This window comes from Capricornis sumatraensis, chromosome 2, assembly GCF_032405125.1.
Source record: "Capricornis sumatraensis isolate serow.1 chromosome 2, serow.2, whole genome shotgun sequence".
NCBI lineage: Eukaryota > Metazoa > Chordata > Mammalia > Artiodactyla > Bovidae > Capricornis > Capricornis sumatraensis.
In genome coordinates, this window is record NC_091070.1 from 48474757 (window position 1) to 48491138 (window position 16382).

At 36.5% G+C, this 16382-nt stretch overlaps 1 protein-coding gene across 2 annotated transcripts in view; it reads right to left on the reverse strand.

The window, feature by feature from the left end:
- Positions 1-16382, reverse strand: part of RFX7 (regulatory factor X7) — a 145267-nt gene that overhangs the window by 45115 nt on the left and 83770 nt on the right. Inside the window, exons 3-4 of one of the 2 annotated variants that reach the window (XM_068966493.1) lie at positions 3322-3404; positions 722-844 (exon numbers count right to left, since the gene is read on the reverse strand). In XM_068966493.1, coding sequence (XP_068822594.1) covers positions 722-844; positions 3322-3404 — 206 coding nt within the window. Of the gene's footprint in view, positions 1-721; positions 845-3321; positions 3405-16382 lie in introns of those variants that run through there. The other variant, XM_068966494.1, reaches the window with a different exon arrangement.

A 16382-nucleotide genomic window follows, 5' to 3' on the forward strand; every position in this document is an offset into this window, starting at 1 on the left:
TTTTTTTTTAATTTTAAAATCTTTAATTCTTACATGTGCACATTTCTTAAGGTGAATGAATCAGAATTTTGAATGAGGATAGAAAGTTTTCTTTCTAGATACCACTGATCTTTAAAAGTGTCATTCTTTTGCATCATCTTACAATGGTTAACAGCAGCACTTACTTGATACTTTTCTTCCAAATTGTGTAAGGACAACACAGAGAATCTCCTTGCTTTGATATTTCAATATCCAGAAAATTTTGGTTTCATTTACTCTGCCAGAACACTCCAAATCAATTATAAAATGTTAAACAAGACTAGATTTAGCATCTATTAATTTTCTCTAATCAGAAGGGCCTATTAGCCTCTATACTTGTGCTTACCACATTTAAATAAATTACATGTACAATCAAAACTGTCTGAGTGTCTCCTATGTACAAGGCACTGAACTCCTTTGTCTGAGAAAATTCATAACATTCTATATACTTTTTATCAGGTCTCTATGCCTTCAGATACCACTCCTATCATCCAGAAAAATTTTACAGAAATCCTTTCACTCAGTAATGCTGTCCTTTATTACACACACAATGAGCGAAGCTTAGACATGGAAGGAATCTTACAGATGTCCAAGTTAAACTCTCATATACCAGCATGATATTCACCAATGATAAAACAAATCATCACAGCCATATTAAGCTCTTTAATATATTGCATGCCAGACATACACACATACAACTTACTTGTACTCATCATAGACTTCCTGTTTGGGCAGTGAAGTCTCAGGATGCTCCTCTAGGGTATTTCGAATCCAGGAGAAGGCATGCATCTGCTGTGCCCGACTAGATGACATGGCATTCTGATCACTAATCATAAAACAAGAACATATTTTAGCTAAACTAGACGGCAATTCACTGATAATTCTTGAGCCAGACCTAAATGTTCCACTAAAGGACTGTGTGTAAACACACTATAAATGATCAAACCAAACTCTGGGCTTAGAGTCTATGCCCAATTTTCCAAACACAAACTGTCCACCTATGGTTGTGAGCCATTTTCTATACACCTAGCATTCAGCTGAAGTTATGGCCCTGTTCTGTCCCCTACCATTGTCTCTAAAGCGGCAGAGTCAATGGAGTACTGAAAACTTAAGGTATTTGTTTAGCCCACAACTACCTCTAAGGGGACATCTGCTCAGTTACTTGCCTGTTCATTTGCCTAAACTTATGAATCATCGAACTACAAAATGAAAGTTATCGAACACATTGTTTATTTTCTATTGGCTTAGCATTCTCAAGTAACTACCCTGAAATTTTACTAAAGCATTCTATGCTTTGGAATGGAATTCACACTGGAGAAATCCTGACAGGACAAATCTCCCTCCATGGGCCTTCCTGTAATTGGCCCTCCTCTCTAGACCAACGCCTTCACTAAACATTATACATTTTTATTACCTGGCATTGTCACTTACAAACTAATTTCATGAAATGGACAACCAAGACAATGTGAGGTAAGCTCCTCATTTGACTCCGACATTCATTTCAGCTACAAAAACAGTAATAATTTATGTATTTCCAAAGAAATTACTGACCAATTTCTAGGACAAAAAAAAATTAAAAGTTACAAAATTTGGTCCAAGGGGAAAAAGTAAAAGCAGCAGATTTTTCACTCCATTTCTTTTCATACATATACTTTTAAAGTAAGAGAAAGTTAAGCATAATGTCTATAAATGAAATAAATTCTGAGAAATTTTAAAAGGGTAGAGAAACTCAGAGTAGAAGGTATGAATCAACAACTTTTCTCTACATTTTCTAAATGAGGCTGTTACATGTTTTTACTAATGAAAACAAAGTAATACCCAAGCACTCAAAACATCACACATTGATCATAAATTCATGTGCCATACAGACAATTCACTTTTTCCTCCCTTTTTAAAATTCTGTGATCTGCTTACCTGACAACCTAAAAAAATTCTTGAACTTTATTGTTCACAATAGTTATGTTTATTCTTTGATTTTTCAGTTCAATTTTCAAAATCTCCCACATTGCATAAATATATTGATCTATTTATAAAACATAAGCCAATTGCATTTCATAGCATTTACTCAGGTACTCAATTAACTGTGGAAAATTCTGAAAGAGATGGCACTACCAGACCACCTGACCTGCCTCTTGAGAAACCTGTTGGCAGGTCAGAAAGCAACAGTTAGAAATGGACATGGAACAACAGACTGGTTCCAAATAGGAAAAGGAGTACGTCAAGGCTGTATATTGTCACCCTGCTTATTTAACTTATATGCAGAATACATCATGAGAAACGCTGGGCTGGAGGAAGCACAAGCTGGAATCAAGATTGCTGGGAGAAATATCAATAACCTCAGTTATGCAGATGACACCACCCTTATGGGAGACAGTGAAGAAGAACTAAAAGGCCTCTTGATGAAAGTGAAAAAGTTGGCTTAAAGCTCAACATTCAGAAAACTAAGATCATGGCATCTGGTCCCATCACTTCATGGGAAATAGATGGGGAAACAGTGGCTGACTTTATGTTTCTGGGCTCCAAAATCACTGCAGATGGTGACTGCAGCCATGAGATTAAAAGACGCTTGCTCCTTGGAAGGAAAGTTATGACCAACCTAGACAGCATATTCAAAAGCAGAGACATTACTTTGTCAACAAAGGTCCGTCTAGTCAAGGCTATGGTTTTTCCAGTGGTCATGTATGGACGTGACAGTTGGACTATAATGAAAGCTGAGTGCCGAAGAATTGATGCTTTTGAACTGTGGTGTTGGAGAAGACTCTTGAGAGTTCCTTGGACTGCAAGGAGATCCAACCAGTCCATCCTAAAGCAGATCAATCCTGGGTGTTCACTGGAAGGACTGATGTTGAAGCTGAAACTCCAATACTTTGGCCACCTAATATGAAGAACTGACTCATTGGAAAAGACCCTGATGCTGGGAAAGATTGAGGGCAGGAGGAGAAGGGGATGACAGAGGATGAGATGGTTAGATGGCCTCACCAACTCAATGGACATGAATTTGGGTAAACTCCAGGAGTTGGTGATGATGGACAGGGAGGCCTGGCGTTCTGTGGTTCACGGGGTCACAAACAGTCAGACACGACTGACTGACTGAACTGACTGACTCAGGTACATAAATGTACCCAGGTACACAAATAAATTAGCAAAAACTATGGGTAAACACTTAACCAAATATGATCAAAGACTAAAGTATCTACTGTTTTGCCAGTCATTTTCTGATGATTTTAGGAACAGTGCAAAATAGTAACAACCACAACACACATATAAACACTGTAACTGAGGCAAAGACAAGAAGAAATATACCTTTTCTCTCCATTGCTGAGACCAGAAGGCAGCTGAAGGTAGAGGTAGAGTTTCTCTAGGTCTGTAAACTTCTCAACTTCTTGCTGTTAGTTAAAAAGGATTAAAACACAAAGATCATTTTAAAAATTGTTTTTCTCTCAACAAAATTTACTAACATCTTCCTAAAAAAATACTATCTAAATTTAAACCAGATGGAATGAGTCACTTGCCAAAGCAAACAAAATCTAGGCTTTTTTCTCATCAGTAAAATAATACAGTCATGTTGTTTGACAAATTTATTGCATATAAAATGCTGATTAGTAAGAGAAAATGGTACTTTCTTATTAATTCTTACATCCTAGGCATAAAGAAAATCAAATCAAGGCTGAGACAAAAATTCCTCATTTTAAACCTCATTTAAAGGAGGAGGGTTGTACAATATTAAAGAAAAATTACTGGACTGGGAGTCAAGAGACTATTTACTAATAGCCTAACCATTTAACTGGTTGTGAGACTTCCATGCCTTATCAGGTTTCCCTGAGAAATGTAAAATGAATGAGATAATTTCTAGGATTCTTTTCTAATTCTCAAAAATCTAGAACATGTGACTAATGATGCTACTGTCAATGGGGGTGGAGCTGAGGTTTAAAAATCCAGTTATTCCTCAGTATCTGTGGGTAACTGGTTCTAGGAACTCCCTTCTCCCCAACTGTGGATACCAAAATACACAAATGCACAAGTCCTTTACATAAAATTGTGGTATAGAGTCGGTCCTCCTTAAGCACCATAACCGAGGAATCAAATGTGATGCTGGGTTGGTTGAAACTGCAAGCACAGAACCTCTGGACCCACAGGGCCAACTGTACCAAAATGCAAACAAGAGTCACTTTCACACAAGGCAGATGTAATTTCTCTCTGACTTGCAACAGTGGGTGCTACTCGTGGAGTCTATTTGTAAGATTGTCTGTCACTACTGTTCCTCAGCTTTGTCATTTAGTCTATAAATGTAGCCTTTAAAATAATTTCCACTGTTCAGAGGACTGTATAGTTGTCTTCCCAGCTGAGTTTGCCACAAGATAGTTTTAAATCTGCCATAAATCCTACTGCAATAAAAACATATACAACATTTTGGCAACCTAATTCATTACAATTGAATTGCACTGCAATGGAAAATATAGACAGATTACTGGCATTTTTGGTGACAGAATCCTTACATAATAAAGTACAACTAAACACAGATCCAATTTATTTAAAAAGCATAAACTGATATAATTTAGCCTTATTCTTATTTTCACCAGAATTCATTAAAAAACAGTTTAATCTAAGAATCTATCCACAGAACGATTTAATCAATTACATGGAATCAACTCTCAAATCTACACTGTTTTCATTCTACTGTCTATGGGGTATTTTCCAATTAGTTCTAATATCTGATAGACTGACCAGCAATATCTTATATAACTTTCCCTTCTACAACAACAAAAAAAATCCTATAGAAACACAGACATTTCCTTTCAAAACTGTTATCTAACATCTTCTTTTCTCTAGTTTCCCAGTGTTCAGTTTCGGAGTCTGCCTAGTTTTGTTCCTCTTGTTGTGTTCCATTCGAATCTTCCATTTAGACTTTTTAACTCTTTCCCCCATGTTCTTCCAGTCTCTTTATTTTCCCAGCCACTACATTAGTTTAAGTCTTTAGCTGTCTTTCTTTCAACAATAAAGGAGAACTCATTTACTCATTTATTTATTCACTAATTTTATTTTGTGTAACATTCCATAAATGATAAGTGTTAACTTGTGTATCACAACCTATATAAAGGCTGGAAATAGATGAACAACACAATAGTCCCTGCCCTGAAGTAACGTACAATGATTCTTTTTATTTTGATTTTTAATATAAATTTATTTATTTTAATTGAAGGCTAATTACTTTACAATATTGTAGTGGTTTTGCCATATATCAACATGAATCTGCCATGGGTGTACATGTGTTCCCCATCCTGAACCCCACTCCCTCCTCCCTCCCCATACCAACCCTCTGGGTCAACCCAGTGCACCAGCCCTGAGCATCCTGTCTCATGCATCGAACCTGGACTGGCAATTCATTTCACATATGATATTATACATGTTTCAGTGCCATTCTCCCATATCATCCTGCCCTTGCCCTCTCCCACAGAGTCCAAAAGACTGTTCTATACATCTGTGTCTCTTTTGCTGTCTCACATACAGGGTTATCATTACTGTCTTTCTAAATTTCATATATATGCGTTAGTATACTGTATTGGTATTTTTCATTCTGACTTACTTCACTCTGTATAATAGGCTCCAGTTTCATCCACCTCATCAGAACTGATTCAAATATATTCTTTTTAATGGCTGAATAATGCTCCATTGTGTACATGTACCACAGCTTTCTTATCTATTCGTCTGCTGATGGACATCTAGGTTGCTTCCATGTCCTGACTATTATAAACAGTGCTGTGATGAACACTGGGGTACATGTGTCTCTTTCGATTCTGGTTTCCTTGGTGTGTATGGCCAGCAGTAGGATTGCTGGGTCATATGGCAGTTCAATTTCCAGTTTTTTAAGGAATCTCCACACTGTTCTCCATAGTGGCTGTACTAGTTTGCATTCCCACCAACTGTGTAAGAGGGTTCCCTTTTCTCCACACCATCTCCAGCATTTATTGGTTGTAGACTTTTGGATAGTAGCCATTCTGACTGGCATGAAATGGTACCTCACTGTGGTTTTGATTTGCATTTCTCTGATAATGAGTGATGTTGAGCATCTTTTCATGTGTTTGTTAGCCATCTGTATGTCTTCTTTGGAGAAATGTCTGTTTAGTTCTTTGGCCCATAATGATTCTTGAGTTACTAAAAAATATCTATCTGTTTTGCCTGCATCTATCTTTCCCCACTTTAATCTGTCTTAAATATAGTTCCTAAAATACCTCCTGTTGAATATTATTAACATCACCCACTTAAACCCAACAGAGCCTTTCACATTAAATCAAAAATAGTTTATGTTGCCAAAAAACCCATGAGTATTATTATGGGCAAAGTCTAAGAAAATGCAATACAAAACATCTTTTTTTTTCCCTTGGGTAAACTCTCTTTCTTAATGGAATATTATTCAGCCATAAAAATGAGTAAAATCTTGCCATTTGTGGCAACATGAATGGACCTTGAGGGCACTATGCTAAGTAAAACAAGTCAGACAGAGAAGGATAAATATCATATGATCTTCCTTTTATATGGAATCTAAAAACAACAATTGTAAAACAAACAAAAACTCTGAGCCCACGGATACTGTGATGATTGGTAGCAGGAGTGGAAGAAGGGGGTCATAAGGTACAAATTTCTAGTGATAAAATGAGTAAGTCACAGGGATATAATGTATAGCATGGTGAATATAATTTGAAAGCAGCCAGGATAGATCTCCAAAGTTCTCATTATAAAAAAAAAATTTTGTAGCTATGTATGGTGATAAAGGTTAACCAGATTTATTGCAGTGATCATTTTATAATATAAGCATACCTCGGAGGTACTACAGGTTCAGTCTTAGACCACCACAATAAAACAAATACTACAATAAAGTGAGTCACGTAAATTTTTGGTTTCTTAGTGCATATAAAAGTTATATTTGCTCGTGCTCAGCTGCTAAGTCGTGTCTGACTATTTGTGACCCCACAGACTGTAGCTCACCTGGCTCCTCTGTCCATGGAATTCTCCAGGCAAGAATACTGGAAAATGTGAAAATGTATTGCCATTTCCTTCTCCAAAAGTTACCTTTACCCTGTAATATAGTCTATCAAGTATGCAACAGCATTGTATTTAAAAAACAAGGCACATACTTTAATTAGAAGTATTTTATTGCTTAAAAAGATGCTAACCATCATCTGATAATGCAGGGAGACTTACCACAAACCTTCAATTTATAAAAAATAATATCTGTAAAGTGTAATAAAATGCAATAAAACAAGGTATGCCTATATATACAAATACCGAATCATTATGTTGTACACCTGAAATTAATATAATGTTACATCAGTTACACCTCACTTAAAAATATCAAACAAAAAACCCACCATTTTTGATGACTAAGAATAAACAAAAACTTTATACTGTTGGAAAAACCTTGGTTTCTATAGTTTTCAACTTTTATATATACTAGAGAAAAGAGGAGAGAAGAAATTCCAGAAGGAATTCAGAAGATAATCCAAATTAGGAAAAAGTGCCAAAGAGATGATTCAAAGATGGAATCGTTTTGAAAAAGATCAAACTCACTGCTGCATCCTTTAATTTATCTTTCAAACAGTGAAAAATTACTACTGTCAATTACTCTTTTGTTATGTGGGACTCAACACACAGAAGAAAATAATTGGAGAGTTTACTAAAACTGACATCAAAATTCTAAGAAGCAAATGAGAACAAAATGACTTAAGTGTATAGTGATGGCATTCTAGTCCAGTGAAGCTGAGTTTACCATGAGAATTTTGGTTTTGGATACACCTGTCACTTACAGCTAATCACTGGCCTCCAAAACAGTGATTCGTGGTGTATAAGATCTTAACTTTGCTTGATTATATCAAGGCAAGAATATCATGTGGCAAGTATGTTAAACACCAGATTATTTGATATACTGTATAAAGATTCAAACATCAAGAGTAAAGTTTTGTTCCATGTGGAGATTCATTAATTGTCAAAAAGAAGTATGCTTGATGGATTTATGAAATGAACGACAAAGCTGTTTTATTTTTAGAGCATTAGGAAAAAAAAACTGCATACATTTTTAAAAATTATAATTTTAAAATTTCGCCATAAAATGAAATAATGCATTAATATATGCTACAACGTGGATGAACCTTTGAAAACATTATGCTAGGTGAGAGAAGTCAGATACAAAAAACCATTTATCAAATGCTTTCACTATTATGAAATATCGAGAACAGTCAAATCCATGGAGAGAGAAAGATTAGTGGCTGCCAGGAACTGGCAGGAGGGCACTAAGAGGACTGACTGCTTAGTGGGTTTCCTTGGGGTGATGAAAATGCTTCAGAACTGGGTAGAGGTGATGTTTACATAACACTGTGAATATGCTAAATAGTACGAATGGGAAACTTTATGTTATGTATATTTAACAACAATAAACATTACAATTTTTAATAGAGCTTGATATATGTGGCAGACATATCTGAATATCTGACCTGAAACTTCAAATGACAATTATCAACATCCCTATTTATTAGGTTTAAAAGTCTTCCATTTTCTTGAGTTGAAGAAGTGAAGTTCTCAATAAAGAGAGAGGTCTCAAAGCAAAGATATTAAAAGTGTCTTCAAGTTTAGGGGGGATCTCAGGTACTATCAAGTTTGTTTAATGAACTAAGGTGATAATTTCCCATGACTGTAGTTGAAAATCTTGACCCAAAGCTTATGAGGCTTCTCTCTTATAATTCAATCTTTGCAAGAAGCTATCCAAAAGTAATCTTGGAACTGAAGTTTGATTCAGATGTCAAAGACATTCTAGGAAACTACTCTGAAGAATTTTTGGCAAAAATCTCCTTGTTTATTCTCAAGTAGGTAAGCAGACCTTTTGTGTCAGTCATCCCATTTACATAAGCATATCTTTATACAGGTGTTTTTTTAGAAACTTTGAGTATGAAAACTTTGAAAAGCAATATTACAGACCTAATGTTGCAAATTGCCTAGATAATGCTTTGCCCTTTCACATCCTAGAAAGAAAAGCATAGAGCAAACAATCAGATTCCAATACCGAGGGCACCTGATGCGAAGAACTGACTCACTGGAACAAAGACCCTGATGCTGGGAAAAACTGAAGGTAAGAGAAGGGGACGACAGACGATGAGATGGTTGGATGGCATCACTGACAATACGGACATGAGTTTGAGTAAACTCCAAGAGTTGGTGATAGACAGGGAAGCCTGGCATGATGCAGCAGTCCATGGGGTCACAGAGAGGCAGACACGACTGAGTGACTGAACTGATCTGAATATCCTTTAACCCCCTTTGTGGCACCTTGGGAGTCCTGTGTTTCAGTGGTGAGGCTACAACATGGCAATGTTGGTCAATGTGGGTTCCTGAGGGACTATGTGGAGCAGGGGACTCCAGTGATTTGTGCTATACATATAATGTGAATGAAAACAAGTTCTTGTGGTTAGGCCACTGATATTTCAGGCTTCCTTTGTTTTGGCAGCATCGCCTTGCCCCTCCTGATTAATATAGAAAGTTAGACCTTTTCCTCTATGTAAATAAAATGTTGAGAGAGGAAATGGGCTCCTCCCTAATCACAAAAGCTTTCATTCATTCTTAGCATAGTATTTAACTTATTTTGAAATTTCAAATTATACTAGCCAAGCTATTTCAGTTCAGTTCAGTTGCTCAGGCGTGTCCAACTCTTTGGAACCCCATGAATCGCAGCACGCCAGGCTTCCCTGTCCATCACCAACTCCCTGAGTTCACTCAGACTCACATCCATCAAGTCAGTGATGCCATCCAGCCATCTCATCCTCTGTAGTGCCCTTCTCCTCCTGCCCCCAATCCCTCCCAGCATCAGAGTCTTTTCCAATGAGTCAACTCTTCGCATGAGGTGGCCAAACTACTGGTGAATGATCTCCTTCAGAATGGACTGGTTGGATCTCCTTGCAGTCCAAGGGACTCTCAAGAGTCTTCCCCAACACCACAGTTCAAAAGCATCAATTCTTCGGCGCTCAGCTTTCTTCACAGTCCAACTCTCACATCCATACATGACCACTGGAAAAACCATAGCCTTGACTAGACGGACCTTAGTCGGCAAAGTAATGTCTCTGCTTTTCAATATGCTCTCTAGGTTGGTCATAACTTTCCTTCCAAGGAGTAAGCGTCTTTTAATTTCATGGCTGCAGTCACCATCTGCAGTGATTTTGGAGCCTAAAAAAAATAAAGTCTGACACTGTTTCCCCATCTGTTTCCCATGAAGTGATGGGACCAGATGCCATGATCTTCGTTTTCCGAATGTTGAGCTTTAAGCCAACTTTTTCACTCTCCACTTTCACTTTCATCAAGAGGCTTTTTAGCTCCTCTTCACTTTCTGCCATAAGGGTGGTGTCATCTGCATATCTGAGGTTATTGATATTTCTCCCGGCAATCTTGATTCAAGCTTGTGCTTCTTCCAGCCCAGCATTTCTCATGATGTACTCTGCATAGAAGTTAAATAAGCAGGGTGACAATATACAGCCTTGACGTACTTTTCCTATTCGGAACCAATCTGTTGTTCCATGTCCAGTTCTAACTGTTGCTTCCTGACCTACATACAGGTTTCTCAAGAGGCAGGTCAGCTGGTCTGGTAGTCCCATCTCTTTCAGAATTTTCCACAGTTTACTGTGATCCACATAGTCAAAGGCTTTGGCATAGTCAATAAAGCAGAAATACATGTTTTCCTGGAACTCTCTTGCTTTTTCCATGATCCAGTGGCTGTGGACAATCTGACCTCTGGTTCCTCTGCCTTTTCTAAAACCAACTTGAACATCTGGAAGTTCATGGTTCATGTATTGCTGAAGCCTGGCTTGGAGAATTTTAAGCATTACTTTACTAGCATGTGAGATGAGTGCAATTGTGTGGTAGTTTGAGCATTCTTTTGCATTGCCTTTCCTTGGGACTGGAATGAAAACTAACCTTTTCCAGTCCTGTGGCCACTGCTGAGTTTTCCCAATTTGATGGCATATTGAGTGCAGCACTTTCACAGCATCATCTTTCAGGATTTGAAACAGCTCAACTAGAATTCCATCACCTCCACTAGCTTTGTTCGTAGTGATGCTTTCTAAGGCCCACTTGACTTCACATTCCAGGATGTCTGGCTCTAGGTGAGTGATCACACCATCGTGATTATCTTGGTCTTGAAGATCTTTTTTGTACAGTTCTTCTGTGTATTCTTGCCACCTCTTCTTAATATCTTCTGCTTCTGTTAGGCCCATACCATTTCTGTCCTTTATTGAGCCCATCTTTGCATGAAATGTTCTCTTGGTATCTCTAATTTTCTTGAAGAGATCTCTAGTCTTTCCCATTCTGTTGTTTTCCTCTATTTCTTTGCATTGATCGCTTTCTTATCTCTTCTTGCTATCCTGTGGGACTCTGCATTCAGATGGTTATATCTGTCCTCTTCTCCTTTGCTTTTCGCTTCTCTTCTTTTCACAGCTATTTGTAAGGCCTCCCCAGACAGCCGTTTTGCTTCTTTGCATTTCTTTTCCATGGGGATGGTCTTGATCCCTGTCTCCTGTACAATGTCACAAACCTCATTCCATAGTTCATCAGGCACTCTATCTATCAGATCTAGTCCCTTAAATCTATTTCTCACTTCCACTGTATAATCATAAGGGATTTGATTTAGGTCATACCTGAATGAATCGTAAATAGCCAAGCTGTTTACTTTTATCAAATTGAGACATGGGTAAAAAATTGTTAAGAACATACAGCTCAGATTATATAGCCTTCATACTTTCATCTACTTTACTTAAAAAAAAAAAGCTAAGCTAAGTCACTTCAGTCGTGTCTGACTCTGTGCGACCCTACAGACGGCAGCCCACCAGACAGCCCCGTCCCTGGGATTCTCCAGGCAAGAACACTGGAGTGGGTTACCATTTCAATTCTAATAAATTTTGCCTACATGATCATATATGATCCTATAAGAGCCTGTTTGTCTGTTTACTTTGGGCCATAGCAATTACTAAGGGTTTTTAACTCAATTAATTCACATTTATTGATTGTTCAAAGCAAATTTTTTTGGTGTCTACTTACACCTTCCTCCTCAACTAGATTGAAAATTCTAGTTTATCCACACCTTTTTGAGGCAAAAACTGAAAATGTATGACACAGCCAGATGATACTTCTTTCAATACCCCATTTAATTTTTAAATTTAAAACAATAAAATATTTCAACCTAAGTACAGAAAGAACATATGTATCACCATCCATATTAAAAAATGTTAACTTTTTGCCATATTTGCTTCAGAATTCTCTAAGTTTTTAGAGTATACAGTAGTGTTTGTTATATGGACTAAAACCAGTTATCCATTTCTTTATGATAGACAATTTCATTATTTCAAATAGTGCCACAATAAAAATTCTTATTTGTGACTGTTGTGTCCTTGTGCAGGAGTTTCTGTTATAGTATGCAGCTACCTAAAAGTAGAAGTACTTGGTCATATAAGATGCACATCTTTAACTTTGCTGGTATTCCCAAACTGCTCCCCAAGACTATTAAGCCAATTTGTTTACCAAAAGCAATGCTACAATTTCTCCATATCCTTATGAAAGCTTAAGATTTACATTTTAGCTAATCTTATAAGTATGAAAAAGTATCCCACCCACTGTTTTATTTTAAATTTTCTGATTGAGGATGAAGCTATCATATTATTCATCATTTGAGTTTATCCAATTTTATCACACATCAGAGTCACTTGGAGAGATTGCTAAAAATGGCCAGAGTTTCTGACTCAGCAGTCTGGAGCATGAACCTTGAAAATCAAAGGTTAAAAACAATGCCATATTTACTTTCAATATTTAAAAGCAACTTCAACTGAGTTGGAATTTAATTTAGAAAAAAATCTGACAACTTATGTCTGAGAGGATCATACAGCATAATGTATGATTCACTGATCCCTCTGGAACCTGTGGAACAGACTTTTCATAAATCACCTGGTAACTGATTAGTACAGTAAGAAAGCAGCTTTGATGGAGCTTTTAGAAACTTGAGGTTAATAGGCAAGTCTCTTATTGATAAATTAGTAGCCAATAAGGAGAAACTACCTATAGTATATAATATGATGAATAAAGCAGCTGCTACTTGAGCATGAGTGCTGGGTCTTTCAAATCTGATCTATCTAAAACAGCAGGATATAGTGGTCAGGTACAGGATACAGAATTAGAAGGCCTGGATCTGAGTTCCAGATTTGCCCCTCATTAGCTTTGTGATATTAAGCAAGATGAGCATTAATTTTCAAGTATGTGAAACACTGATAAAACACCCATGAATTTTCATGAGGATTAAAAGAAAGAATTATAAAGAATTATAAAATATTTCTATGTTAGGTTATTATTACCTGGGGGACTACAGTCCATAGGGTCTCAAAGAGTTGGACACAACTGAAGTGACCTAACACACATTACATAAATATTACTTTGAAATATATATTTGCTGAAAGTCACATTTTGGCAAGAGAGTTTATAATTCAAATTCAACCAACAAATATAGAATCTTTTATTTGAAAAAGAAAGGTATCTTAAGAAAGTTAGGAAACATTTAGCCCGGTCACCTTCACCAACTTAAAAGAGTTATACCACAAGAGCAAGGTTCCTAGATTCTATGTGAGTGTCAGACTTGACCACAAGTTATTGAAGACAATGTTCCACCAGCACTGACTTTCCTCAGGTAAGTGCAGAAAAACACGGATACTATTCCCTCATAAGCCATCAAGATGTTACTGCAATTAGAAGATACTTCTGACAACCGTGATATTAGCATAGGTCAGAAACAAAAGCTTTTACCAGGTTGGACTTGGAAAAGAAAAAGTGTAACTTTCCACTTGTCTTCTGTTATTTAAAAAACACCTGAAACAATATTCTTTATTTCAAACAACTGAGTTAATTTTTAGTGTTTCAGCTTGTCTGCTCAGGACATTTGCCTTTGAACTATGAAAACATACCAGATGAATTGAGGAATCAGGGAGTATTTTCAGTATTTTATTACTACAACTTTAAAACCTCCAAGCAGATGGTAAGGAAACACATTCCCACTATTTACTGGCACAGGTAGTCTGAGTGGAGAGATTTGCTCCTGCTTTCTTAGGGAACATAATGAATCAGGTTTATCCCACAATTTTTCAAACATTAATAAAGAAGGATTTCTCCTGTTTGAAATAAATTTCTTTGCAGTAATGTGCTTCTTATTTTGAGACTTCCCCCTCAAGCATTAGTCAGGTTCTTTTTTTTTTTTAAACAAGGTCACAAAACTGGGTAACAGTCGGTATTTATAAAGATGGTAACCAGTGAAGACTTAAATGAGGATCTTTCATGCAAATCTTTAATGGATCATTATTCTTATTTCCAGAAGAAGCAGAAAGTCTCCTGTTGAACATATACCTTTCAAGGAACAAGTCAGGTTGACACTGACAGAGTCTTGATAGAAGAGGACCAACCCAAGGGTATCACATTCATAATTAGTTCTTCAAATTTTTCTTTTCAAACTAGTACCAAAGAAAGGCTTTAAAAGAAGTTCTGATTTAAATTTGTATTTAGAAGTGGTCGTTTAAAATTCAGAAACTTAAAATCCCCAATTTGTTTCTTCCATTAAATTATCACATGTGGAGGGAAAATATATAAAGATAGGATCTTCGTACTTGAATTGGTCTGTCTTTTATTTTGTAAACTACAGAAACAAAACAAAATCTGAAAAAAATTCTAATTTTTTTTTTTTTCCCTGAAAGGAGACGTTGATTTAGGAGCACAGTTACTAAAAGGTCTCTTTCTTCACCAGCATTACTGACAGAAGGGCTGAATGGGGAAAGTGGAACCTTACTCTATAATTTATTTTTTTAATTTATGGAAACAATCAACATACCTGATATTATATTCTCTCAGGCCCCAGCAGTTGTGAAAGCTGTTCTTCCACAGGATTGAATAAGGAAGATAGAGAAAAAGGTCAAGGTATAAGGATTCTATTTTTCAATGCGTTTTGCTTAGAATTCTTAATTTTCAGCAATTTTTAGTTTCCTAACTTGCCATGAGAACCGTGTGGTCATTTTTTATAAATGTGCTCTAAAAATATACTCTGTGATATGTTTAGGGCTTAGTAAAAAAGGGAGGCTAAATCCCTGAAATTGAAATAATGAATAACATGGTAGGATGTATCATGGCTACATAAATGTCCAGGCAACTAACTGAAATGCTGAGAGAAGGGCATACTGCTAGGGTTCAAATAGATAGAAAATACAGAAACCTATAGATTTGAGTACCTCTGAAAAAGGATTCAAATAAGAACCATCTCTAAGGAGACTACTTCTGCCCATAGTTAAATTCTACAAAAAGTGAGCATCACAGAATGATCATGTAATATTTCTCTGGCTCATTTAGGTGAGGCAAAGGTTATTATCAATGTTCTGTACGATGCTGGAAAAGATCCTAGGGTTCTACTAGTGGTGGGGATTGGCTGTAGCAGGAAGGACAAGGTTTAGATATTTTCAGTCACTGTGTTTTAAGTTTTTTGTTTGTTTTTTATTTTATAGCATGGAGATAAAGGATAGTCCCTGGGAACCCAGCAACTATGTTTCAAAAAAATTGGATTTGTTCTAATTGATTCTTCAAGGTTACAAAGCTACAGCCTCAGGAAAGGTGCAGGCCATGAAGAGGAAAACAGTCCTCTAATTCCTGTCGCTGCTCCTAGTAACCTTTCCTTCTTTTCCCCTTAATTTGCTTTTCTAAGGGTTTGAAATAACTTAAGATGCAAAAATAGAGAGACTAGAAAACTATAAGAATTCATTTGTTTTATATCAAAACACATTTTTGTGTAATTATCTCATTCCTTAAATATAAAGATACTAATAAAAATTTGAATTTCTTTCAGGTAAATGGGTGAGAGATTGCCGTCTTATTCTTTCCTATTCCTCTTTGTGACAATAAAATGAATTTGAAAGCTAGCTGACAATGGTAAGGGCAATCTTAACAATTATGAAACAGAAAAGTAACCAGAACTCATGATTTGTGCCCTTAGTGCCAATTTAGTCCACCTGAGTTCCTAACAGGAAGAAAAAACAAAAAAATAATTATAATTATATTGTCCTCCCATACTAAGGGATAAAATAACTCACTCACATACTTGATGAAAATAAGAATAAACGGTTCAAGTTTATCTGAATGGATGGCATGGCCTTATACATATGATTTCTTTTTGTGATACTCAAAAAACAAAGCAAACCCAACTATTTAAATCCAGCCCCCTTGTCAACAAGCACCACACCCCAAACCTTCCCTAGACATGTAAAATCGACACAAAAATGCTCTCTTGAAAGTTATTCATTTCCTCTTCACCAAGTGAC